Source organism: Schistocerca serialis, chromosome 9 (genome assembly GCF_023864345.2).
Source record: "Schistocerca serialis cubense isolate TAMUIC-IGC-003099 chromosome 9, iqSchSeri2.2, whole genome shotgun sequence".
NCBI lineage: Eukaryota > Metazoa > Arthropoda > Insecta > Orthoptera > Acrididae > Schistocerca > Schistocerca serialis.
Window position 1 is genome coordinate 266,832,176 of NC_064646.1, and position 27,258 is coordinate 266,859,433.

The 27,258-nt window shown below is 41.1% G+C and overlaps 1 protein-coding gene across 1 annotated transcript in view; it reads right to left on the minus strand.

Moving 5' to 3' along the window:
- LOC126418845 (poly [ADP-ribose] polymerase) overlaps nucleotides 1-27,258 on the minus strand; it is a 103,422-nt gene that overhangs the window by 54,801 nt on the left and 21,363 nt on the right. Inside the window, exons 4-10 of the mRNA XM_050085832.1 lie at nucleotides 17,675-17,880; nucleotides 17,062-17,275; nucleotides 14,817-15,019; nucleotides 12,638-12,718; nucleotides 3,214-3,377; nucleotides 2,988-3,133; nucleotides 2,853-2,904 (exon numbers count right to left, since the gene is read on the minus strand). Of these exons, the coding sequence (XP_049941789.1) occupies nucleotides 2,853-2,904; nucleotides 2,988-3,133; nucleotides 3,214-3,377; nucleotides 12,638-12,718; nucleotides 14,817-15,019; nucleotides 17,062-17,275; nucleotides 17,675-17,880 (1,066 nt within the window). The remainder of the gene's footprint in view (nucleotides 1-2,852; nucleotides 2,905-2,987; nucleotides 3,134-3,213; nucleotides 3,378-12,637; nucleotides 12,719-14,816; nucleotides 15,020-17,061; nucleotides 17,276-17,674; nucleotides 17,881-27,258) is intronic.

The window sequence follows — 27,258 nt, forward strand, 5'->3', positions numbered from 1 at the left end:
ATCAAAAGTTTCACGAAAGGGTAAGCAGTGAGAGACTAGAAGAATGTGTCATCAAACCCACATACAATATATTAATAGAAACCATGGAAAACACAGAATATTGCTTTTTGTAATAAGATAGAAAAATACACTTACAGAGAAGCAGATACAAAAAGTGAAAAGCTAAAGGAATACACACTTAAACATCACGTGTAAGAAGATAATCTGATGAAACAGTCACCATTATCACTCTCAAGTTGTGTATGAACAATAAGGAAGACAAGAGGTGACATTCAATGGAAATCTTGTGTAAATAAGATAGGATTAAATATTGTATCAAAAGGAAAATTCATTACTTAAAACTAGTCCTATTCCCAGGTTCTGCAATTGTCATTTAGTTTCTCAGTGGGAAAAAGAGGGTTAAGTTTAAGATGGATGAGCAGATCAGTCAGACCCCAGGTTGAGAGAGATTCGTGTTGTGAGGGCTAGGGGGACAAAGATCTTTACCTCCTACATGCCTCACAACAGTGAGTTTCTCCCAATCTGGAGTCTGAGTGATTTGCCCATCCTTCTCTAACTTATACCTCTTTTCTCTCTGAAGAAACTAACAAGTCCAAAGATTAGGAATAATTTTCTCTACTGTTAAATCTCTATTCACAGCAGTGGAATTCCTCCTCCTGAAAATAAATGCTTCCTAGAATTGTGCAATGTACAGTTATCACTCAGTGTCGTACGAAATGACCAGCACGGGCTATGGAATAACCCGTAATTTTGCTGATGTGGCGAATTCAGTGCAGCCAGTCAGACTGTCAACTCACTAGACCCCTATACTGTACACACTGTTCATTGCATTAATAGCTCAAGCACATTGTATGGGTGGTGAAACACCTTCTGAGTGTCTGCAATGCTCCAAAACTTAGAGCGAGAAAATACTTTTATACTGCATAGTACACGGTTCCTATTCTTCATCAATGGATTCTTACATTGCTATAATTAGCAATTCCACCCAACAAGAACAGAATACTGTAATTCTGCCAACTTGAGTGACTGATGCTAATCAGGTGTAATTAGAAGAATCTATACAGGGTAATGAGTCTATAACTGGAGTTGCTTGCTCTTCTAAAAACATGAGTTCCCAAACTGCTGAAAGAAAAGTACAGGTTAACTGGCACTGCTGAGGGGCAAAGCAAGCTAGTTTATTAACTGAAACCATGCCAACAATAGATGCCTAATAAAGCTAAATAACAATGAAGAAGATGAAGCAGCTTTGCAAGTAGAAGCAGAATGTAACTCTTCAGTCCAACAGGCTGGCCTGGCAAGCAACTAACCAGGCAAGCTAAAGAAATGACCTGGCCATCAGGCGCAATGTGCTCGGGTAGATACACACGCTGGCTACCTAAACTGGCATGTGCACAGTGTGGACTAGGCCACAACATACGGGACAATTGGCAACCACATGCAACATATGTTACTTCTGTCCCATTGTGGGTTTAAGGAAGGTGATTTATGTTTTTGTTTATTTGCAACTTGCTCCATTACAATATTAGTAATACTACATGTATGTATTGTTCATGTGTGTGTTTTAAGATGATGATGGTGATGATAGGGAGATTTATATACAGCTACTAAAACTTCAGTGTTTATACTATGTGTAAGTCCACATTTTAGGTATGTGCACTTACCATGGCCATCAGAAAAAAAAATTGTTATTATGGGTTGTACGTGACCAATACCGAATTCATGGATGTAGCAGTATATCACTCATCTCTGATACAGATAACAAGAACATTGAAAATAACAATCTACAGAAGACTAATTTGTATTACACACTGTATGCTTCATATATGTCCGTGATTTACAACTACAGACATCAAAATCAATTGTTGTTTGGGGTTGAAAGTGACTGATACCTGAAGCATAACATTTTCAATGTATCACTCACCAACACTGATATAAAAGGAAAGAAATTCATGAAACAACAATCTAGAGAAGTCTCATTAGTATTACACCTTGTATGCTTCGTGTCTGTCCACGATTCTGAACTATACTCATGACAGTCATCAGAAAGCAATTACTATTAGGCACTGCAAGTAACTGATACCTTTTCCACAGCAAAAGCTGGTCATCACTCCCTACAATTGGTGCAAAGAACAAGAATATCCTGTGTGAACAATTCAGAGTAGTGTCACTGTTATGCCATGTATGTCCCACATGTGTTCATGATTCAGAACTACGTCTGTCATTGTCATCAGAAATAATGTGTTACTAGGTGTCTACAAATGACTGATACCTTAATAGCAATAGCAAGTATCACTTCTGCCCTTTCATAGAAAAAGCAAGAACATCTTATATCATTACATCTTTTATCCCCATATCAATCCACAATTCACACTTAACTTCAATACCATAGTTACAACAAAATTTTTCGGTGTGAAACTTTACAAGTATGTTAGTGTGTTTTCAGCTTGTATTTTATCAGAGACTCTAGAGTTTACAAACAATAAGCAGATCACATTATTTGAATGATAAGCGTACTCAAATTTAAAATACACACTGGGTAGTAACGTAAAACGTTAACTTTTAAAAAATTTGTTTCTTCTCCTTTAGCTAATGCTTTTTGTGTTTTCCATTTGTAATGATGAGATGTACATTTATGGCAATACAAACTAACTCCTCTTCCCTCTCCTCTGAAAAAGTGTCTCCCCTCTTACGTGTGCACACACACACACACACACACACACACACACACACACACACACACACAGAGAGAGAGAGAGAGAGAGAGAGAGAGAGAGAGAGAGCGTCTTATTAAACTATTTGAATAAACAGTGTATAATGCTCGGTTAACAAAGAATTCTGAATCAGGTACTTACTTTTACTTTTTGAAGATTTAGTTTCAGTGTCTTTTGGTATTCTGCTGTTAGGCTAGAAAAACAAAGTCAATCACTTAATGTGGCATAGTAACATGTTGAACTGCCCATATTTTGAATTTCATACTGTAAACTTACATCTGATCCCCATGAGCAAATACTCTTTTTGTTTATCATGAGTGTTGCACCACCATCTTTCACCTCATCCAGGAAATCTTCAGATACAATTTGTATGTCAAGGTCTTTAGCTTCCTCTACCTTTTTACCCATTTTCTCAACAGCATCTGAAAAAAAGAAAAATTGGTTACAAATACTGAATTCATGCTGATACTGAACATACACACTACGGCAATAATTTATTTACCTGGTGTTCCTATAACTGCTGCAAGCTTATCGTGAACTTTCGACACTACCTTACCACCAAGTTTCTGTATTTCTGCTTTTAATTCTTCCTTAGGTCTTGTGGTTTTATGCAGAATAACAAACTCCATGTTTTCAAGTGGCCTGCGAGCTCTCTCAACCTTTGGCCTGCAAAATTAACAGCTTAAAAAGTTGATGAACAATATCTGCACAGTGTGTGTGCCAAACTCAGTTGTACATTGAAAAATGAAATTATTAGCAGTGGTTAGTGACAGTCATCAAAAGATTTTTCCCAATATGTCCATGTGGAAACCCAGAGTTCTCGGGGAAGGGGGGAATTTGTTTGTTGTATGGGAGTATATTTCACATTTTTATAGACTACCAACTCCGCTTTCCAGGGACCAGAGACTGTGGTCTGCGGTTTTTTTTTATAAAGCCCTGTTGGCTGAAAGTTTCTTCTGTGACAGTCTTTTTGTTACACCTATCAGCGACTCAGCATCTCTGCTATATCAGGGTGTACACGCGGACAAGGGAAAAAAATCCTGGATTTTCCCCAGATTTTCAGGTTAAAATTACACTTTCTTCTGGGTGAAAATACACCTTTTCCGTGTTACGTGACAGTATACTTTCCCTTGGAACTAAAGTCTTTGAATGGCTATGGTTTTATACACCGGCATAGAATTTCCCTGCACTTTAGGAAATGAAACTCACCAAAAAAATAAAAAAATACAAACTACAAACTATTTTGAAAAAATCTTCGATGTAAAGCAACAAGTACATTGCACTTTTTTGCATTACGAAAGTATAAATGCGAATTCCACAAAACACCACCTGTTACTTTTCGAAGCACAGAAATCGAGATTGCGATGTACTTTTGTAAGCCATTCCTAGCTCATGTCACATGATCTCGGCAGCTGATGACAGCGGATATTCAGAGTAAAGGAAAGGTGATGAAGTCAGCCAATAGCAACATTACTTAAGTAATGTGAACACACAAATAGGAAAAGTTAATGGTTTAAATTAATATACATAGTGTTGCAAAGCTTTCATACACAATATTGGTCTCTAAGATTTGTGGGGACGTAGAACCACTGGCTCTTCCTCCCAAAAATATTGCTGCCCTACGGCAGCAAGATCAGTTCTCTGTAGTACGTGCTCTATGCCACATGCAGAATAAAAGTATTCATAATATGTGACAGGAGTGTGAGGGATTATCTATAGTCTTAATTACCACACCTGCTCTCCACAACCTATACATCAATAATCTGCAAGAGAAGCTAAGCTTTCACATATAATGTTGATATTTTTTGCGCATGCTACACTTCACGATATATCACACAAATGTGCCACTAAAATATTTTGTGACGATATAAATGTCTGATCTTCTGGGCTTGAAATTCTTCTAAATGGCTCGTCCTCAAAGAGCTGATTTTTAAATGAGAGTCAAACGCTCTGTGATTTAAGAAATTCATCATACATTCTCACGTATAGTTCATCTCGTGTAAAAAGAAATTTACTTTTAAAGTCGTGCTTTTCGAACCACCATTCGCAATATTTTCCCACAACCTGTTAGAAATATGTCCATTTCAGGAGTTGCCAGATAACAGGCATCACTGTGCATGCACATCTACAATGACATAGGAAGCCCGTATGCTCGCAAGTGTAAAACATTAAAAGATCTATATGTCATAAAAGAAGCAACACATCAAAGGATATTCCAAGAGCATCGCAATTTTGTGAGCCACACTAAAATGCATAATTCGGCTTAAAGTGAACATTCGCATGTCCAATTTCCCAATGAAGTAATCCTCAATCTTATATTAAGCTTTTCAGTGTGGTTTTTCGAGATTAAATTTTCTTGGAGTACCAGTACTGTATTATCTCATGTTTGGTTCTTTATTATGGGGTAATGCCATAAATGCTACAAGATAAAAACATGCACTTGAAATGCAGTGAACAGTTGAAACTAGCCTGTAGTGTGGAATTAAACACTTCATTACAAATAAATTGACTGCCTCGGAGGAAAATATTGAAAAAGCCAAATTTCTTTAACAAACCAACAACAACAACAACAACAACAACATCATTGTTCTGCAAGGCGATTAATGCTCGATTGTCAGAAAGGTGGAAATAAAATAAGATCTGAAACTAGCAACATATTTTAGCATTCCGTAATTATGTGAATGCATTTTAATTCACTTGATAGCTCCCAGCTACAGAAATCTGTTTTGTTTTCATTTGACGCGAGAGCTGCGAACAAACAGGAAATGGCAAAATTACTAAATGTAAACACTGCTTAACACTCCCCACTCGAGCTCAGACTGCTCTGCACTTCAGCCTCAGATCTACTATATTTCCAAACCAGACAATACTAGATAGTATCGCACGTCACTGTATGTCGCTCTGTGGAATTCAAACGTGTATATTTTGTAATGGATGCCATCAAACAATATTCAGGACAATGGAAATTAAAATGTCCTGTGGTATCTTTCCTGCTCAAGGTCGGTCGATTTGTCATCCTGCCTCTCTTTAAAAAAATAAATAAAAAATAAAAACTCACAATTAGTACTGGATGGAATTATTTCAGGGTGTATACGCAGACAAGACGGAAAAAAATTTCCTGGATTTTTCCCAGGTCTCCTGGTTGAAAATACATTTTCTCCCGGGTGAAAATACACTTTTTCCGTGTTAAGTGACAGTATACTTACCATCGGATATGTAAAACTTATCAATCCTTTGAACGGATATGGTTTTACATAGCAGCGTAGAATTTCTCGGCACTTTAGAAAACGAAACTCAGGGGGAAAACAAGTTTTGGAAAGATCTTTGATGTGCAGCATCATGTGCGCCGCATATTTTCGTATTACGAAAGTATAAATTCAAATTCCACCAACAGGAAAAGTTAATATACATAGTGTTGCTACAAGAAAACCTTTTGCATATAATATTTGTCTCCAAGATTAATAAGTTACAAGAGAAGCTAAGCTTTCACATATAATGTTGATCTGTTTAGCGCATGTTACCCTTTAAGATACATCACTCAAATATGCCAGTAAAATTGTTTAATACTGACATAAATCTCCGATCTTCTGGGCTCTAAATTCTTCTAAATGGCTTGTCATCAAAGAGTTGATTTTTAAATGAGAGTAAACACACTGTGAATTAAGAAATTCATTGTACATTCTCGCAGATAGTTCATCTTGCGTAAAAGGAAATTTACTTTGAAAATAACGCTTTTCGAACCACAATTCGCAATATTTTCCTGCGACCTGTTAGAAATAGATTCATTTCAGCCGTTGGCTTCCGGCGGCTATCTGATTTGGTGAAGACTGCCAGTCTTGCTAGCGGGATGAAAGCAGAGCTCACCATCTGCAGCATCGTCGACAGGACTGACTGCGGACCTTTGGTACAGAGCCGAGTGGAGGGTCTGAATCAGAGGCTGAGACGGTTCTGCGACCGTGTGGGCTGCAGATTCCTCGACTTGCGCCATAGGGTGGTGGGGTTTCGGGTTCCGCTGGATAGGTCAGGAGTCCACTACACGCAACAAGCGGCTACACGGGTAGCAGGGGTTGTGTGGCGTGGGCTGGGCGGTTTTTTAGGTTAGATGGCCTTGGGCAAGTACAGAAAGGGCAACAGCCTCAACGGGTGCGGGGCAAAGTCAGGACATGCGGGGACCAAGCAGCAATTGGTATTGTAATTGTCAACTGTCGAAGCTGCGTTGGTAAAGTACCGGAACTTCAAGCGCTGATAGAAAGCACCGAAGCTGAAATCGTTATAGGTACAGAAAGCTGGCTGAAGCCAGAGATAAATTCTGCCGAAATTTTTACAAAGGTACAGGCGGTGTTTAGAAAGGATAGATTGCATGCAACCGGTGGTGGAGTGTTCGTTGCTGTTAGTAGTAGTTTATCCTGTAGTGAAGTAGAAGTGGATAGTTCCTGTGAATTATTATGGGTGGAGGTTACACTAAACAACCGAACTAGGTTAATAATTGGCTCCTTTTACCGACCTCCCGACTCAGCAGCATTAGTGGCAGAACAACTGAGAGAAAATTTGGAATACATTTCACATAAATTTTCTCAGCATGTTATAGTCTTAGGTGGAGATTTCAATTTACCAGATATAGACTGGGACACTCAGATGTTTAGGACGGGTGGTAGGGACAGAGCATCGAGTGACATTATACTGAGTGCACTATCCGAAAATTACCTCGAGCAATTAAACAGAGAACCGACTCGTGGAGATAACATCTTGGATCTACTGATAACAAACAGACCCGAACTTTTCGACTCTGTATGTACAGAACAGGGAATCAGTGATCATAAGGCCGTTGCAGCATCCCTGAATATGGAAGTTAATAGGAATATAAAAAAAGGGAGGAAGGTTTATCTGTTTAGCAAGAGTAATAGAAGGCAGATTTCAGACTACCTAACAGATCAAAACGAAAATTTCTGCTCCGACACTGACAATGTTGAGTGTTTATGGAAAAAGTTCAAGGCAATCGTAAAATGCGTTTTAGACAGGTACGTGCCGAGTAAAACTGTGAGGGACGGGAAAAACCCACCGTGGTACAACAACAAAGTTAGGAAACTACTGCGAAAGCAAAGAGAGCTCCACTCCAAGTTTAAACGCAGCCAAAACCTCTCAGACAAACAGAAGCTAAACGATGTCAAAGTTAGCGTAAGGAGGGCTATGCGTGAAGCGTTCATTGAATTCGAAAGTAAAATTCTATGTACCGACTTGACAGAAAATCCTAGGAAGTTCTGGTCTTACGTTAAATCAGTAAGTGGCTCGAAACAGCATATCCAGACACTACGGGATGATGGCATTGAAACAGAGGATGACACGCGTAAAGCTGAAATACTAAACACCTTTTTCCAAAGCTGTTTCACAGAGGAAGACCGCACTGCAGTTCCTTCTCTAAATCCTCGCACAAACGAAAAAATGGCTGACATCGAAATAAGTGTCCAAGGAATAGAAAAGCAACTGGAATCACTCAATAGAGGAAAGTCCACTGGACCTGACGGGATACCAATTCGATTCTACACAGAGTACGCGAAAGAACTTGCCCCCCTTCTAACAGCCGTGTACCGCAAGTCTCTAGAGGAACGGAGGGTTCCAAATGATTGGAAAAGAGCACAGATAGTCCCAGTCTTCAAGAAGGGTCGTCGAGCAGATGCGCAAAACTATAGACCTATATCTCTTACGTCGATCTCTTGTAGAATTTTAGAACATGTTTTTTGCTCGCGTATCATGTCATTTCTGGAAACCCAGAATCTACTATGTAGGAATCAACATGGATTCCGGAAACGGCGATCGTGTGAGACCCAACTCGCCTTATTTGTTCATGAGACCCAGAAAATATTAGATACAGGCTCCCAGGTAGATGCTATTTTTCTTGACTTCCGGAAGGCGTTCGATACAGTTCCGCACTGTCGCCTCATAAACAAAGTAAGAGCCTACGGAATATCAGACCAGCTGTGTGGCTGGATTGAAGAGTTTTTAGCAAACAGAACACAGCATGTTGTTATCAATGGAGAGACGTCTACAGACGTTAAAGTAACCTCTGGCGTGCCACAGGGGAGTGTTATGGGACCATTGCTTTTCACAATATATATAAATGACTTAGTAGATAGTGTCGGAAGTTCCATGCGGCTTTTCGCGGATGATGCTGTAGTATACAGAGAAGTTGCTGCATTAGAAAATTGTAGTGAAATACAGGAAGATCTGCAGCGGATAGGCACTTGGTGCAGGGAGTGGCAACTGACCCTTAACATAGACAAATGTAATGTATTGCGAATACATAGAAAGAAGGATCCTTTATTGTATGATTATATGATAGCGGAACAAACACTGGTAGCAGTTACTTCTGTAAAATATCTGGGAGTATGCGTACGGAACGATTTGAAGTGGAATGATCATATAAAATTAATTGTTGGTAAGGCGGGTACCAGGTTGAGATTCATTGGGAGAGTGCTTAGAAAATGTAGTCCATCAACAAAGGAGGTGGCTTACAAAACACTCGTTCGACCTATACTTGAGTATTGCTCATCAGTGTGGGATCCGTACCAGGTCGGGTTGACGGAGGAGATAGAGAAGATCCAAAGAAGAGCGGCGCGTTTCGTCACCGGGTTATTTGGTAACCGTGATAGCATTACGGAGATGTTTAATAAACTCAAGTGGCAGACTCTGCAAGAGAGGCGCTCTGCATCGCGGTGTAGCTTGCTCGCCAGGTTTCGAGAGGGTGCGTTTCTGGATGAGGTATCGAATATATTGCTTCCCCCTACTTATACCTCCCGAGGAGATCACGAATGTAAAATTAGAGAGATTAGAGCGCGCACGGAGGCTTTCAGACAGTCGTTCTTCCCGCGAACCATACGCGACTGGAACAGGAAAGGGAGGTAATGACAGTGGCACGTAAAGTGCCCTCCGCCACACACCGTTGGGTGGCTTGCGGAGTATCAATGTAGATGTAGATGTGGATGCCAGAGAGTGCCAGATAAGAGATGACAACGCGCTACGGTGACGTAGGAAGCCCATATGTTCATACGTGTAAAACATTAAAAGATCTTTCTTACATCATGTCATAAAAGAAACAAGACATCAGAGGATACTCGAAGAGCGTCTGAATTTTGTGAACCATACTAAAATGCACAGTTCACCTTAAAGCGCACATTCGGATGTCCAGATTCCCAATAATGTAGGCCTCTACCTGATACTGAGCTTTTCAGTGTGGTTTTCGGGATGTAAATCTTCTTGGAGTGCCAGTACTGTATAATCTCATGTTTGGTTCTTTATTACGGCAAATGCCATATGTGCTAGAAGAAGAAAACGTGCACTTGAAATGCAGCAAACAGTTGAAACTAGCTAATAGTGTGGAATTAAACACTGTTTCAAATAAATTTACTGTCTAAGCAGGAAAGCTTAATAACGCCAAATTTCTTTAGAAAACCGACAAAAATAACTTTATTGTTCTGCAAGGCAATTAATACTTGACTGTCAGAATGGTGGAAATAAAATAAAATCTGAACTAGTAACATATTTTAGCCTTCCGTAATTATGTGAAGGTATTTTCACTTGATAACTCACAGCCACAGAAGTCAGTCTTGTTTTCATTTGACATGAGAGCAGTAAACGAAGAGAAACAGAAAAATCACTAAATGTTAACATGGGTCATATGGAGACTACCCACGTCCCCACTATAACTCTGACTGGTCTGCGCATCAGAACGTCAAGAGACTTTTCAAAAATAAGTTCATTTTGTAGCGCACATATTTCTGAAGAGTCCGACACATAAAACATATATCTTTGAGAAAATGTAAGAGATGTTATTTGGTCTTAAGTGTGCCGAAGTACAGTGCCACACCTCTTCAAACAACAGTCTTACGCCACTCGTCACTGTATTTCACTCTGTGGAACTCAAACATGTATTTTTTGTAATGGATGCCATCAAACTATTTCAGGACAGTGGAAATTAAATGTCCTGTAATGCCTCTCCTGCTCCCAATTGGCCGGTTTGACATTCCCCCCCCCCCCCCCCCCCCCAAAAAAAAAAAAAAAAAAAAAAAAAAACCCACACACACACACACACACACAGTTAATACTGGATGGGATTATTTGTGAAAGGGAGAACAAGTACTCTCCAGAAAATCTGGACTCTTTATTGCCTATTAGCTAATAGCTTGCTCATCTGTGTGACAAAATTAAATATAGGATACCTAAAACCAGAAAAGACAAGAGACAGGCAAGACAGTACACATTTCTTTGATCCTTAGGTCCTAGCGATTTTTCCCTCTAATCTTGCTACAGCTTTACATGGCATGCTTTCCTTTCTGCGAAAGGAATGTTGCCTCATCATAGTTCATCCAATGTTTTGCTACATGAAAAAGCAAAATGTCGTCGTATAATACTGAAAAAGCTGTTAATACAAATAGTACCCAAGACTGGTGTGGTTTCTCAAACTAATTACATCTATTTTGTCACTGTGTGCTGGAGAAAACAAAATACACCTTTATAATATTGCAGCAATTGTAACACACCAAATAATGCCAATAATGACCATTTTTATAGTATGACAATATAATTCACGAAGTACCAATACGAAATACCTATTCAGCCTACTACGATCAAAAATCTTGACGTTAGATGTTAGGAAATAATTTCTCAGGTCATTCATATGCTCCAGTTTCTCATGCATGAGACCGGAAAAGTAGAACGAAATTTTTGTATAAATTTGGAATCTTCATATTATTCCATAATTTGTGTGTCTCCATTTTCTTCTCCATCCTCGTTCTAACAATCAATCTTGTCATCGATAATTCTGTAACTATTACTACCACTGTCGAAACTCATTCTCCGGTTAACTTTACTAACTCTGCCACAATCACCAGTTTAGTTATCCAGTGATTATTCTCCGGTTAGGCGTTATTAGGTGTATGTACAATGCATTTTCTGTGCTACTCCCAGAATGGAACTTAGGTGGCTGCTAGCAGGGGACTACAACTGGCCCTGTCTAGTGTAGCGAATTGGCCAAAAAGTTTGTCAGAATTACACTTTCTTGGATGCACCGAGAAGGTAATACAATATCCTTTCTTACCTGTTATTCCTTTTAGTCATTTATTTCCACTCTGGTAGTATGAATCTATGGATTTCGCTAGTAATTATAACAATGCTGAACATTTGCAAACTGAATCAACCACATAAACAAGCAGCAGTTGGTATTCACCAGTTCAGTTTTATTCTACTCAGCTCATGTAGCCCAGTCCCATTTTGTCTGCAGGAAAGGTTAATGTCTACATGCGATGAGGATTCCCCTAGCAGAGACATCACTTGCACTATGCAGGCATTCAAAAATCAACTTATAATTCATTCGGAAATCAACTTAGAATGTGTTCAAAAATGTTAAAAAACCAGCAGGGGTGCGTTTCAAGATCATATGAATAATTGATAGACCGAAGTATGCTGGACGCTAGGTGCTTTGTAAACAAAGGTTTTTCCCCTCAAGAATATGAATTTGCCCCTCCCCCCCAAAATTGCTGCCTGGTTCAGATACCTTTGAAGTTTCTTTGCCTTAAACGAGTACTCCTCCCATATCCCTGATTACTGACTTACTCCTGGGACACCCTGTATGTGAATGGAGGTCACAATCTTCATATCTGCAATATTACTTACCCATTTTTGGAACTGCCCTCAGAGTAAATTGACTTGCAAGTGAAACAGTCCTGCCTTAGTAATGATTGTTTTATGCTATATCTGTGTTTTTATGGACTACTTACAGAAGAGTTCACAATTTTAATCCAGTCTCAATAAAGAGCAAAGTATTTCCTTAACTGCTTGGCATCCTTTTAAAACTAAATTATTTGGCTAGGCTTAACTAACTCCCAAAACTATTACTTTCATAACAAACAGTAGTGGCATTGCAGGCAACTTACGCAGATCTCTCAGTCGTTTTGGCAGCTGTCGGTGTGATGATTCTAATAGTTCTTTTCCTTGGTACAAACTTGTAGCTGTTTCTGAAAGAAATGAAAGATACTGAGAGTTATGCTTACCAAGCACACTATGAATCAGTAGTATGACGACATGGTATAACAATTATGAAATTTCCTACAAAATTCTGCTTATATCAATTAACAGAAACATAAGCAACAAATTTGTGTTAATGCTTAGTAGAACTTTGTTTAAGCCTCATACATGGATAACAGTTGTCTCTCACCTCATTTTCAGTTAACAAAAAAGTTCACCTCACGAAATAAGCGTCAAACGAAATAACTACGAAGAACGAAACTTGCCTAGCTTGAAGGGGGAAACCAGATGGCACTATGGTTGGGCTGCTAGATGGCACTGCCATAGGTCAAACGGATATCAACAGTGTTTTTTTAAAAATAGGAACCCCCATTTTTTATTACATATGCGTGTAGTACGTAAAGAAATATGAATGTTTTAGTTGGACCACTTTTTTTGCTTTCTGATAGATGGCGCTGCAGTAGTCACAAACCTATAAGTACGTGGTATCACATAACATTCCGCCAGTGCGGATGGTATCTGCTTTGTGATACATTACCCGTGTTAAAATGGACCGTTTACCAACTGCAGAAACGGTCGATATTTTGTTGATGTATGGCTATTGTGATCAAAATGCCCAACGGGCGTGTGCTATGTATGCTGCTCGGTATCCTGGACGACATCATCCAAGTGTCCGGACCGTTCACCGGATAGTTACGTTATTTAAGGAAACGAAGTGTTCAGCCACATGTGAAACATCAACCATGACCTGCAACAAATGATGATGCCCAGGTAGGTGTTTTAGCTGCTGTCACGGCTAATCCGCACATCAGTAGCAGACAAACTGCGTGAGATTGGGGAATGTCAAAAACGTCTTTTGAGAATGTTACATCAACATCGATTGCACCCGTACCATATTTCTATGCACCAGGAATTGCCTGGCGATGACTTTGAACGTCATGTACAGTTCTGCCACTGGGCACAAGAGAAATTACGGGACAATGACAAATTTTCTGCACATGTTCTATTTAGCGACGAAGCGTCATTCACCAATAGCGGCAAAGTAAACCGGCACAATATGCACTATTGGGCAACGGAAAATACACGATGGCTGCGACAAGTGGAACAACAGCAACATTGGCGGGTTAATGTATGGTGCGGCATTATGGGACGAAAGATAATTGTCCCCCATTTTATCAATGGCAATCTAAATGGTGCAATGTATGCTGATTTCCTATGTAATGCTCTACCAATGTTGCTACAAGATGTTTCACTGCATGACAGACTGGCTATGTACTACCAACATGATAGATGTCCGGCACATAGCTCGCGTGCGGTTGAAGCGATATTGAATAGCATATTTCATGACAGGTGGATTGGTCGTCGAAGCACCATACCATGGCCTGCATGTTCACCGGATCTGACGTCCCCGTATTTCTTTCTGTGGGCAAAGTTGAAGGATATTTGTTATCATGATCCACCGACAACGCCTGACATGCGTCAGCGCATTGTCAATGCATGTGCTAACATTACGGAAGGCGAACTATTTGCTGTTGAGAGGAATGTCATTACACGTATTGCCAAATGCATTGAGGTTGACGGACATCATTTTGAGAATTTATTGCATTAATGTGGTATTTACAGGTAATCAAGCTGTAACAGTATGCGTTCTCAGAAATGGTAAGTTCACAAAAGTACATGTATCACATTGGACCAGCCGAAATAAAATGTTCAAACGTACCTACATTCTGTATTTTAATTTAAAAAACCTACCTGTTACCAACTGTTCATCTAAAATTGTGAGCCATATGTTTGTGACTATTACAGCGCCATCTATCACAAAGCGAACAAAGTGGTCCAACTAAAACATTCATATTTCTTTATGTACTACACAAATATGTAGTAAAAATGGGGGTTCCTATTTTAAAAAACACAGTTGACATCCATTTGACCTACGGTAGCGCCATCTAGCAGGTCAACCATAGCGCCATCTGGTTTCCCCCTTCAAGCTAGACAAGTTTCGTTCTTAGTAGTTTTTTCGTTTGATGCTTATTTCGTGAGATATTTGGCCCGGTCACGATCAATGGACCACCCTGTATATATACTTACAGGAATGTATCCATGAGGTCTTCTGGCACTTTGAAAGGCACTCTTTTAGGGTCCGTAGTCACAAACTGACACTTTGTCCATTCTGTGAGGTCACCAGTGCACTGATAACCAACTCCAGACCGAAAGACCAGTTGGCCCCCTTTGCACTCTTCACATGGCAAAAGTGCACCAAATGTCATAATGTCCGCTAAACGATCTAGCATCTGAAAGCAGAAATTTAGTTTTGTACGTGACTGCAGCCCATCTAATTTAGAAATAATTGTCTGTTTTCTTAATGCAAATAAATGTCTCATCTCTTCCCCAATCATCAACTATGACACACGTTACAGTTTCTTGTTGTGGGCATAGCGATAAACAAGTGTTTTGAACTTTATGCCTGACTACGCACTGCCCACTATTCGTTTGTGGCGAGTAGTTGCCTATCACCAGTGTTCTGACCAATATGAAATACTTTTAATCTGATTTACTGAAAACCAATAGGAGAAAAAAAAAAAAAATATTTTTACACAACTTACAGATCTTCACTTGATAAAGAACTGTATTTCTGTTTGCTACCCACCAGACTTCATGCATTGCACCAAATTAAATAAAACATTGCATGAAATTTTAAAGACTTTGTAGAGATAAAAAAGCATTGCATAAACTTCATGTATGGTTATTTTTAGCTCACACACTGCAGTGAATCAACTGTAGGTTAGATATCAAAATCATATATTGGGAGCAGAATGGTATTTCATTCTGGAGTTATTGGGTTTTATATCTTATGGACAGTTACACACTATGCACTCATTTACATCCTTATGCACCACGAATCATGTGGTGGTAACAATCGTTTTATCTCAAATGATTAAAGATTTTTAAACAAGTTTTTTTTAATGACAGCACACAGTGAGGTGCATATGTTGTATGACAAAAATTCACACGTTTTTATTCACGAAGATATGGAAGTAACTTGTCCGCAGCAGTAAGGCTGTGGTGGCTAAAGACACATACAGAATCAATACCACTGAGGAAAACTCAATCAGTGCGAATATACACTTCACAGCACCCGGGGAATGGTGCAGCAGCACATATATACACATCCACAGCAGCCAGAGGGTTAATGGAGAAAAGCCTATAATTAATATTGTGCTCAGAGCAATGAGTGAAGTTCTTCCCTCTAGTGGCTCTTGATCGACAATATTTTGCTGTGCAATGTGTTTTTTCTCATTACATCAATAAAAATGATATGGCACCCCTTCTATTAAAACAAAGAACTATGGAGTTCTTCATTCACGATAAAAGTAGCGATTTTCATTACCATCCTACATTTCACTGTTAAAACTGAAGTGATTTTGTCCATTCACATAACAGAACTGGGCAGGAAATGCAGGAGAGGTATAGTCAGTCTGTAAACTGCTGTAATCATATCTGTATTCCATGTAGTGTTAACAGACTTTGTGGAGCTTTCTGACTGGAATTTTTGCTGTTGCAAGAACTTTAACAACTTTTTCCTCCCCCAAAATAGTCTCTTTTCTCCTGCTGGTATATTTGCACTTTCAACAAATGATTGTTTCTGTTGAGAAGCGGCAGCAATTTTCTGCCAGCGATCAGAATATGTCTCCGATTTAAGGCGTTTCTTGGATAATTTTTTTCTGGCTAATTCAATAATTATAAAATCTGCAGAATATTAATGTCAACCTTTCATGGGCATTCACAGCCATGGGCCCCTTGTTTGACAACATTACAGACAACCAACAAGGTACTATGTGTAGAAGTACAATTGAAAATAACGGTGCGCACATTAGCGGAATAATTTTTGCATGGTCAAAATATGCTGAATCCCGCTCTCAACCCCTTCCCCAGTTGCAACTGTGCAGAGTAAAATATAAACTGGCAGAAGTTGGCTGCAAACAGCTATATTCCAATTAAAATTGCTTTGTGATTGATGTTTCAGCAAGTCAAGGGCAATGGTCAGCTGCAAGTCAATTTTAGCTCATTCTCAGGTGTCACATGCTCACTGTGCTGTCAGTTTTGTCGATACATGCGGAGCAGTGTCTAGTGTGGCTGGTTGCATGCTGGCAAAGCTGAAGTTAGAAAATGTCAGAGCAAACAATATCAATCATGGATTAGGAAAGTTTATTGGCATGCTGGATCAAGATCAGGCAGCAGGACAGTGTGGTGACGGCATTTACCCTAACCACCGCCTTGTTAAATTACACAGTAACTTGAAAATACGTTAACTTCAGGACAATTCTTTACTCACTGGTTCTGTTCCCACAGGGACTTCTTGATCATTGTATTCCAACAGCTGTGTCAGCTGTGGCTTCTTCAACTCATTCTTTAGTTTGTCTCTATAGCCAAACATTATTTTATTTTGAGCTTTTAGCTCCTTTTCTAGTTGATCATCTTCTTTCTTGATTTTCTTTGCTTCACTTGGTCCATCTGTTTGATCAGTTGGTTCTTTTTTTATCTCCTTCCTAGAACATTATCATCATCATCATCATCATCACTATTAAACAATGGAAAAACCAGGATGGAATAATGAAGATATTATGAAAAGGATAGACTGCTACCAATATGTAGATATGTGGAGTTGCAGACAGGCACAACAAAAAGACTACTAAATATGTAAGCTTTCAGCCAGAAGGCCTTCTTCCAAAATAGACAACATATACATACACATGCGCAGAGAGAGAGAGAGAGAGAGAGAGAGAGAGAGAGAGAGAGAGAGAAGGCCTTCTGGCTGAAAGCTTATGTCTTCAGTAGCCCTTTTGTTGTGCCTGCCAGTGACAACATCTCTGCTATATTGTTGCAGAGATTCTCCAGTAAAAGAATATGATGAAAAATTACACAGTGGATTCACAGCAGGAACTTACTTTGCAACTTTGGGAACTTGGGAAGCAACCATCTGTTGATCCTCTTTAGTAAGAGTTTTAAAACCTGGAAGCATAGCTCCATCCTCCCAGAACTCAAAGAAGTCCCTATTCTTGGCAAAACATTCTACATGGTGCCATCTTTCTTCTCCACCAAATCGCTTTCCTGCATCACTTTCGAAATCCTTTTTAGAAATTCTCACTTCTCCCTAAAACAAAAGACTCAGTGTTATGTATCTACATCTGCATCATATACATTGTGGCATACAGGCACATTTAAACATTAGATTAAGCCAGTGGATAGTCCACCAGATTTAGAAAAAAAACACACACATTCTTGTATGTACAACTCACACACACCACATATATGGCCAATGTTGCCTCCGGCCACTGAGACCTGTCTGCTGCTCATTGCCACCTCCATATTCTCACAGAGGACTATAGATTGTAAAATGCAAGTGGGTACGAAAGATTCAGAACATGGCTGTCATACCCAACCATCAGCTCTTTCCTACTGCTAAACAGAATTCCCATCGTAACAGCTGCAAATGGTGAATGGAGTCCCTCCTCAGCAACAATGAGAATACTACTGAAAGCTTCCAAGCACAATAACTGTAGCCCCAGACGAAAATTATCAAGAACTCTGTCTGGTGTACAGTCCAGTTGTCACTGGCAGGTAGGCAGTGTAATGATCATACGGAAAATTTTCTGAAGTTGTCAACATGATCATCACGAATAGTAGGACCAGGCAGCTGTCTGATAAATGCATGCTTTTTGCAACAAATGGAAAAGGGCGTAAAAGTGAACCAATGCTTTATAATCATGGAAAAGGACAACCATTACTCACTGACAAATGTAAACTGCAAATGCAACTAACTATTCAGAATGAGATATGCTTAGGAGGGTACTGCACCAAGCCATGATGACACCTATCCACAAACTACTCACGCATACCAAAGTTTCTCCAGATGTTATGCTACGAGGTTTTTGACCATCAATGCCACAACACTGCACATCATCATCATCATCATCATCATCATCATCATCATCATCATGTTACCTTTCCTTGGGTTCTTCGGAAAGCCTTTAAAAGAAAATGCAAGTCCAATGATCATGGAAGTCTCTCTCTTTTAAAACAACTGGGTGTCCAGTTATGTCTCATTTCCGAATTCATCCGTTGCTGTCTAACAGGTCTTCAGCCCCTAGATCTGTTCGATACATATTGGTACAAGTCACTCTTCGTAACTATGATGTCTTGTTTTCAACTGTGCCAACTACAATGATCGAACAGTTGATATAATAAGTGTTACAACAGGACTGATGTAATTTTGGACACTGTACTAAACTGAATACGAACATAAAAAGCTTTTACAGAATTTACTACTTCCATGTATTTCTAACATAGTAGCTGATCTGTACTGTATGCCAGACTTCGAAGCAATGAATTCTCTATTTACCTCCACCTCTCATACAGTAGCAACAATCAGCTTCCTTGGGTTCCCACCTCATGCAACAGCTCAACAGATATAAAACAGTTATGAAGCCTAGTGTAACATTGAATCACCAACAGGTATTATGCATATAATATGTACTTCACCCTCTGAATATTCGAATACTATTTGAAATAACAGGCAGTTTAAACTGATATGTCAATATGAGTATGGTACCAAAAAACATTAAAAAATCAAGGTTTTTAAATAAAATTTAAGGTTTTTTCCTGGTTTTCCTCCATTTCGAAAATTCTCGGCTTTTTCCAGGTTTTCAAGATTTCAAGGTTTGCTGGACATCCTGAATAAACTACACAGACATTCCTCTGTTACAGAAATAAATTTGCAAAACCTATTCCAGTGTTAAATATTATGGGAAAATACAACTTATTTTCATTTTAGGTAATTACTTAGATTTTTAAATGATTTTGGTGAAAAAATTTTGGCATAACACACAAGATGGATAAAAACAGCGAAAACTGACAGGGCTATAGTATGTAACATAAGCACCAGCATCCCAGTGGGTCTGCAATACTAGCTGTTGCAGAGAGAATTGCAAAGGTCTGGTTATGGGCTGCCACTCCAGTGTGGAATATTGTCCTAGATAGTAAAAATGACTTTGAAATTTAAATTTTTTGATTAAACTGCAATATAACTGGACTCACATTTCACCCATGGACTATCTTACTTTACAGAACATCGGGAAATGTGATTCCCTACATGTGTGATGCACAGGCGTAGTTTGCTGCTAATGTAAGATGACAACTAATGCACCAATAAAGTTCAAGATGGATAGGTCTCTAAGGTCACCTAACCTCAATACTCTGGATGTTTGTCTGGGGTTATTTCAAAAGTGATATGTAAAGCACTCCCATTGATATGCTTGAATTACTGGAGCAGCTGAATTTTACAGTTTTGTCAAGCTACAAGAGTTGATTCACTAGGTGATTGAGAGGTTTTATGGGACTAAATGTCAAGGTCATCTGTCCCACGATTCAAAGTTACACACGGAAGATGGGGGGGGGGGTCTGCTGTAAGTGGAAGGGAGTCAACTATAAAATGAGGAAATAAAAATACACGCAGCAGAAGGTGTAGGAGAGTAGCCTAAATATAAAAATTGGGAAAATGGGGAGAAAAAGAGAGCAGTTTTTGCAGTGAGAGTGGTCATGGGTCCTAGGCTGAGAAAACATGAAAGGGGTTGGGGGGGGGGGGGGGGGGGGAAATCACAACCACCCTGCCCCTGTTCCAGTAGTAAAGTAAAACGTTATATCTAAAAATAAAAACCAGTTTCACAGACGAAGCTGAGAAACAGTTCAACCATCTGTGAATCATCTGCCAATATTAAATTTAAGGATTCTGGAAAAACTATACAAACCAAACGAAGGACACATTCCACCAATATACGGGATACTGTCAGTCTGGCTCCACAACCACACTGTGGGGGTGGTTCATTGAGCAAAAGGAAACAATGAGTAAGTGGTATGACCAATGTGTAGATGGCATCAGACAGCAGATTCCTTCTGAGCGGAAAAGAGAGTGCCAAACTGCAGTAGTCTCCTCGATTGTGCATAGTTTATTACTGAGAGCAGGAGTGCACCAGATGTCATTCCATTTTTGGGCAAAGAGAGATTTACTGTAGATCCACATACCGGCAACTGGAATCATGAAAGGGAAAGGGGGGTAAGTATCCACTCCTCTAGTTAAACAGGCAACCAGTTCATACCCTGAGATACCCACAACTTGGGACCCTGAAAAGAGACAACTGAGCAGGCGGCATGGCCAAGGACAGAGAGTGGGTCATGGATAGCAAGTGAACACAGGATGATGTGAGTAGCACTGGTTGATTGCCTGCAGGCTGCTCATTGAGTCTGTACATATTAAAACACAGTGGAGGGAGGCCTGAGTAACAAAATGGCTAGCAGTTTCACTGTGAACATACTACATGATCCCAGCAATAAATGGTGTTCTCCCAAAGAGGTGTGTGGGAGGAAATACATGGGACTATTCCAGTGAGTGGAGATAGAAATCCTGACAGGGGTAAGTGAGATGCATTCCAATAGATAATACAATCCTTAGGCAGTTAAATGGAAATAGCTGCTGAGCCATAACCAGACTAGCATAATCTAGTCTGGACAAGGCCAGAGCACGGTAAAGATGGAGCACGGTCTGTACACCAAGATGTGTGGGCCAGGAGGCATACAGCATTAAGTTTCCAGATGCATATAGTCTTCAGGTTGCGAATATGGGCAACCATGTCAGCTTTTTATCAAAAATAGGCCCAAGAAATGGGACTGTGCTACAACATCTAGGAGATGGTCACCTCAATAAAATTCTGGATTGGAGTGTACTGTGGGTCGACGAGAAAAATGCATAACCTGCGTTTTGAAAGGAGAAAACTGGAAGACGTGGGAGACAGCCCATTCAATGGTACCTTGGAGCTGGCACTCAGCAGATGCTACCATGTGGGAGTTGCACCAGATGCAAAAATCATTAACACACAACACTGATGTAACCAGAGGCCCAACAGACGTTACAAGCCCATAGATGGCTATGACGAAGAGTGAGACACTTAAAAAAGAATTCTGTCCAATACAATTCTCCTGAATCAGAGAGGCACTGAGTGAAGTGCCAACTTGAATCAGGAAGAGCAGGAGGGAGAAAAACTCACAGATAAAAATCTGAAGGGGACCGCAAAATCCCCAGTCATAGAGGGTAACTAGAACATAATGGCACCAAGCTGTGTCATATCCCTTATGTAGGTCAAAGAAGATCGTGACAAGGTGTGGGCGGGTAGTAAAAGCCAGCTGGATGCTGCTTCCAGTTTGAGTAAATGATCAGTTGGAGATTGTCCTCTCCTCTCCAGAAGCCACACTGATACGGGGACGAAAGGCTCAGAGATTCGAGTACCCAACATAATCGGAAGCTAACGATCCTCTCAAGCAGTTTACAAAATACTTTTGTTCAGGCTAAGGGGTGGTAGCTGTCTAAAGACGTTGGATTCTTCCAGGCTTAAGGACGGGGATAACTATACTGTCTTGGCATTGCGAGGGGAAGGCACTCATGAGCCAAATTTGATTGAAGACTCTCAGTAAATACTGCCTCTGGGTAACATCCAAGTGTTGGATCATCTGGCTGTGGTTGAAATCCAGGCCTGGGGCCATGTTATGTGAAGAGATAAGCTACTGCCAGAACTCCCATTCACTGAAGGGTTCATTATAGGATTCAGCTTGGTGGGGGTTGAAACAGAGGGGGTCTGTTCAACTCTGCGTTTCTGCCGGAGAGATGTAGTGGGATTGGATGAGGATGCCAATCCTGTTGCAAAGTGTGTCACGATATGTCCTGCAAAGACCAACGGATCAGTACACAGAACACCTTGGAGGATAAGACCATGGACAGTTGACTGTCACTGGCAGCCCAGAATGCTACGGAGCTTGAACCAAACCTATGATGAAGAAACATACATCCCAGGAAGGAAACATAGCACTCCCAGAATTCCTTTTACCTGTGCTTAATAAGATAGCTAGTCCTAGCACAGAGACACTTAAAAGTGAGGAGATTGGTCAGTGAAGTGTGTTGTTTAAATCACTGCAGTGACTGTTGGCGGCCCTGAACAGTGACTGCTACAGCACTGATCCACCATGGTACCAGTCGAGGATGAGGGAGACCTGTCTGTGGATAGGGGGACAGCAGTGCCAGCAGCATGAAGAATAGTGGCTGACACACCCTGCATGACCGCATCAATGCGATTTGAAAGAGAGGTGTCTAAGTGCACAGCAGACGCATATAAAGGCAAATTGGCCCTGGGGAATGCCCTATGTGCGGGCCCCTCTGCCTGATGATGGCAGGGGAACAATAGAATCACCAGAAAGTGGTCACTGTCACTATGATCATCATGGGGTGACCAATGTACAGAAGCCACAAGGACCAGACAGGAGATCACGAGATTGATAGCAGTAAAGGTGTCATGAGCGGTACTGACTCATCGAGCAGACACAAATCGAAGTCTGTACTAAGTTGGTCAATTGAAGACCCCTTACTCATTGAAGTGGCAGTTTGCCACAGCGGGTGGTGTGCACTGAAGTTGCCGAGGAGGAGATATGGTTGGTTGGTTGTTTTTTTGGGGGGTATAAAGGAACCAAACTACAGGGTCATCAGTTCCTTTTTCCTGACACAAAGAAGGCTCAAGGAACAAAAACACCCAACATCACACCTAAAATGAAAAAGTATGGAACGAACAAAAAACGAGGAAAACATACCATACTAGGAAGAGCAGAAGGTATTAAAACCATAGAGCATATGATCTGGGCTGGCTGATCACAATAATAAAGAGCATGAGCCAGCCACTCTGCAACACATTAAAATGTCCACCCCGAAAAGACAAGGTGAGATGAACACATGTAGGGAAAAGACGACCACCAAGACAAACAAATGCAAAGCAAGTGTGACAGAGGTAAAATGGAGGGAGGGTGGTGACCTCAGAGAGAAGGCTAAATGCCTACTCTTAGATGGTATGATAAAAACGCCCCTCATGCATAAAACGTAAAACTAAATCTGCTGTTGAGGCATTGTCACCCAACATTGAAGATAGGGTGCTGGGAAGGTTAACAGTTTGCTGCAGAGCTGCTAAGAGTGGGCAGTCTAACAAGATGTTGACTGACACCAAGATGGGCCCTCGCGACAGAGGAGGTAGCCATGTGTTAGCCACGTATGGCCAATGCAGAGCCGGCAGAGAACCATAGAGTCCCTGCGAAAGTCCCGTATGGAGGTCCACACATTCGTAGTCTCCTTAAGGGCATTCAGTTTGTTGTGTGTACTGAGATTATACCATTCTGTATCCCAAAGCTGAAAAACCTTGCAGCATAATAATGATCGCAGGTCAGTTACTACAGGGATGCCGAACTCCAGAAACGGTTTCCGTGTAGCCTGTTTGGCCATCCTGTCGACAAGTTCATTTCCTGGGATTCCGATGTGGGCTGGGGTCCACACAAACACCACGAAATGACTGGACCGTTCCAGGGCATAGATGGACTCCTGCCACTACCACAGGATGGCGGGGGTAGCACTGGTTAATAGCTTGTAGGCTGCTCAAGGACATAGTACCGAGAAGAAACGACTCACCAGGGCATGAGCGGATGCACTCAAGGGCACAAGAAATGGCCTCCAGCTCTGCAGTGAAAACACTGCAGCCATCTGGCAAGGAGTGCTGTTCAGTATTTCCTCCATGAACATAAGCAGAGCCAATGTCCATCAGTCACTGAGCTGTCAGTGTAAACCACTTCATGGTCCCAGTACAAGCCAAGCATCAAGAGGAAATGACAGCGGAGAGCTGCAGGGTTAACTGAGTCCTTAGGGCCATGTCTTCATCCAGACTTGGGAAGGTAACATATGGCACCAAATGGTCAAGGCATACCTCTCCCAACACGCATGTTTCCGTTATTTTTTTTTAATAAGCTGACGAACGCAAGCACGGGGCCATTTAAAAGCTATTAGGTGTTCTGGGGAAGTGTGCCGCTTTTGTTGCTGTAGAGCTTGCCAACACACTTTAATGGCCTCAGCGATTTCCAGTTACCACCAAGACACCGAGTTTCACCGGGGCCACCCTAAAGAACAAGGGATTGTGTTCTCCATCGCAGAAATGATCATTCTAGTGGCCTGCTCAAATACCACATCGATGGTACCATGTGAGAGAGACAGCAGAGGTGAAAGCTTCCCAGTCTGCCTTGTTTAAAGCCCATCTTGGTAGACGTCCGGGGGAGTGACAGGAAGATGGGAAAGTGGTCACTACCGCAAGTCATCGTGTGCTCTCCAGTTGGCAGATGGGAGAAGTCCTGGGCTGCAGAGGGATAAATCAATGACCGAATAAGTGCTATGAGCCACACTGAAATGTGTGGGGGCACATGTATTTAAGAGGCAGAGGCTGAGTTGAGACAGTAAACTTTCGACACCTCTACCTCTGACAGTAAGCACAGTGTCACCCCACAGTGTCACGAGCATTAAAATCTCCCCAAAGTTGGAAAGGTTTAGGGAGTTGTTGAATCAGTGCACCCAACATGTTCAGGGGTATTGCGCCATCTGGAGGAAGATATATGTTGCCGACAGTTATTTACTGTGTCGTCCTTATCCTGACAGCCACAGCTTCAAGAGAGGTTTGAAGGGGCACAGTTTCACTAAATACCGAGTTCAGGACATAGACACAAACTTCACCTGACACACTATTATTAATAGTCGCTACGTTCTTGTAATATCCCCTATAGCCGTGAAGGGCAGGGGTTCGTATTGCTGGGAACCACGTTTCCTGGAGGACAATGCAGAAAGCAGGTGTAAAGCTTAACAGTTGCTGTAGCTCAGCAAGGTGGTGGAAAGAACTGCCACGATTCATTGGAGGATGACATTGTGAGGCTGGGAAGGCATGAAGCATGCAAGGAGACAGATTACACCTCAGGGTCACCTGCTGCCACCAACTGAGTATTTGTATCCATTCCTGCTGTGCTCTCCAGTAGATAGATGAGAAATAGAGATGGGCAAACTCGTTCATTCTTGGGAACTAGTTCACTGCTGATCATTCTTTTTTGGGAACCGTTCATTTTTACTCGTTCACCATTCATTTGTGCTTGGTATATGGTTCTTATGAAAAACTGAAAACTAGTAGTGTAGGTGACTGAAGGATGGAGGTCACCAAGAGCGGGCACTTGCCTCCCCCCTGGAGTATAGAGTTTTTATTCATTATAGAATTCTTACACACTTTTAGACGTAATTTCTGTGATTCTGCACAACCTCTCGTTTAGCCAACTGTAGCATTGTGTGGCTGATCGCAGGGAAATAATATAGGGTGGCGCATGGAAAACCGGCGCCAAGTAAAGAGTGCTCGCCAATTACGGACGATGTGTTGCCCGTTACGAGCAGATACAACAGACAAACATGTAATAATTAGGCAGTGAAGAAATAACAAGCTAATGCAAGCAACAATTGCAAAACAACTGTGAAACAATCTTGTAAACCTGTTGGGGCTGTTTCCCAACTTAATAGACCACAAGTGTCTTGTATAAAATTCTTCGTTTCCACTTCCACTACATAGCTATGATACGTTGTAAACAATAATCGTTTACACCATATACAGGGTTATTACAAATGATTGAAGCGATTTCACAGCTCTACAATAACTTTATTATTTGAGATATTTTCACAATGCTTTGCACACACATACAAAAACTCAAAAAGTTTTTTTAGGCATTCACAAATGTTCGATATGTGCCCCTTTAGTGATTCGGCAGACATCAAGCCGATAATCAAGTTCCTCCCACACTCCTCGCAGCATGTCCCCATCGACGAGTTCGAAAGCACCATTGATGCGAGCTCGCAGTTCTGGCACGTTTCTTGGTAGAGGAGGTTTAAACACTGAATCTTTCACATAACCCTACAGAAAGAAATCGCATGGGGTTAAGTCGGGAGAGCGTGGAGGCCATGACATTAATTGCTGATCATGATCTCCACCACGACCGATCCATCGGTTTTCCAATCTCCTGTTTAAGAAATGCCGAACATCATGGTGGAAGTGCGGTGGAGCACCAGCCTGTTGAAAGATGAAGTTGGCACTGTCGGTCTCCAGTTGTGGCATGAGCCAATTTTCCAGCATGTCCAGATACGTGTCCTGTAACATTTTTTTCGCAGAAGGAAAAGGGGCCGTAAACTTTAAACCGTGAGATTGCACAAAACACGTTAACTTTTGGTGAATTGCGAATTTGCTGCACGAAAACGTGAGGATTCTCTACCGCCCAGATTCACACATTGTGTCTGTTCACTTCACCATCAAGAAAAAATGTTGCTTCATCACTGAAAACAAGTTTCGCACTGAACGCATCCTCTTCCATGAGCTGTTGCAACCGCGCCGAAAATTCAAAGCATTTGACTTTGTCATCGGGTGTCAGGGCTTGCAGCAATTGTAAACGGTAAGGCTTCTGCTTTAGCCTTTTCCGTAAGATTTTCCAAACCGTCGGCTGTGGTACATTTAGCTCCCTGCTTGCTTTATTCGTCGACTTCCACGGGCTACGCATGAAACTTGCCCGCACGCGTTCAACCGTTTCTTCGCTCACTGCAGGCCGA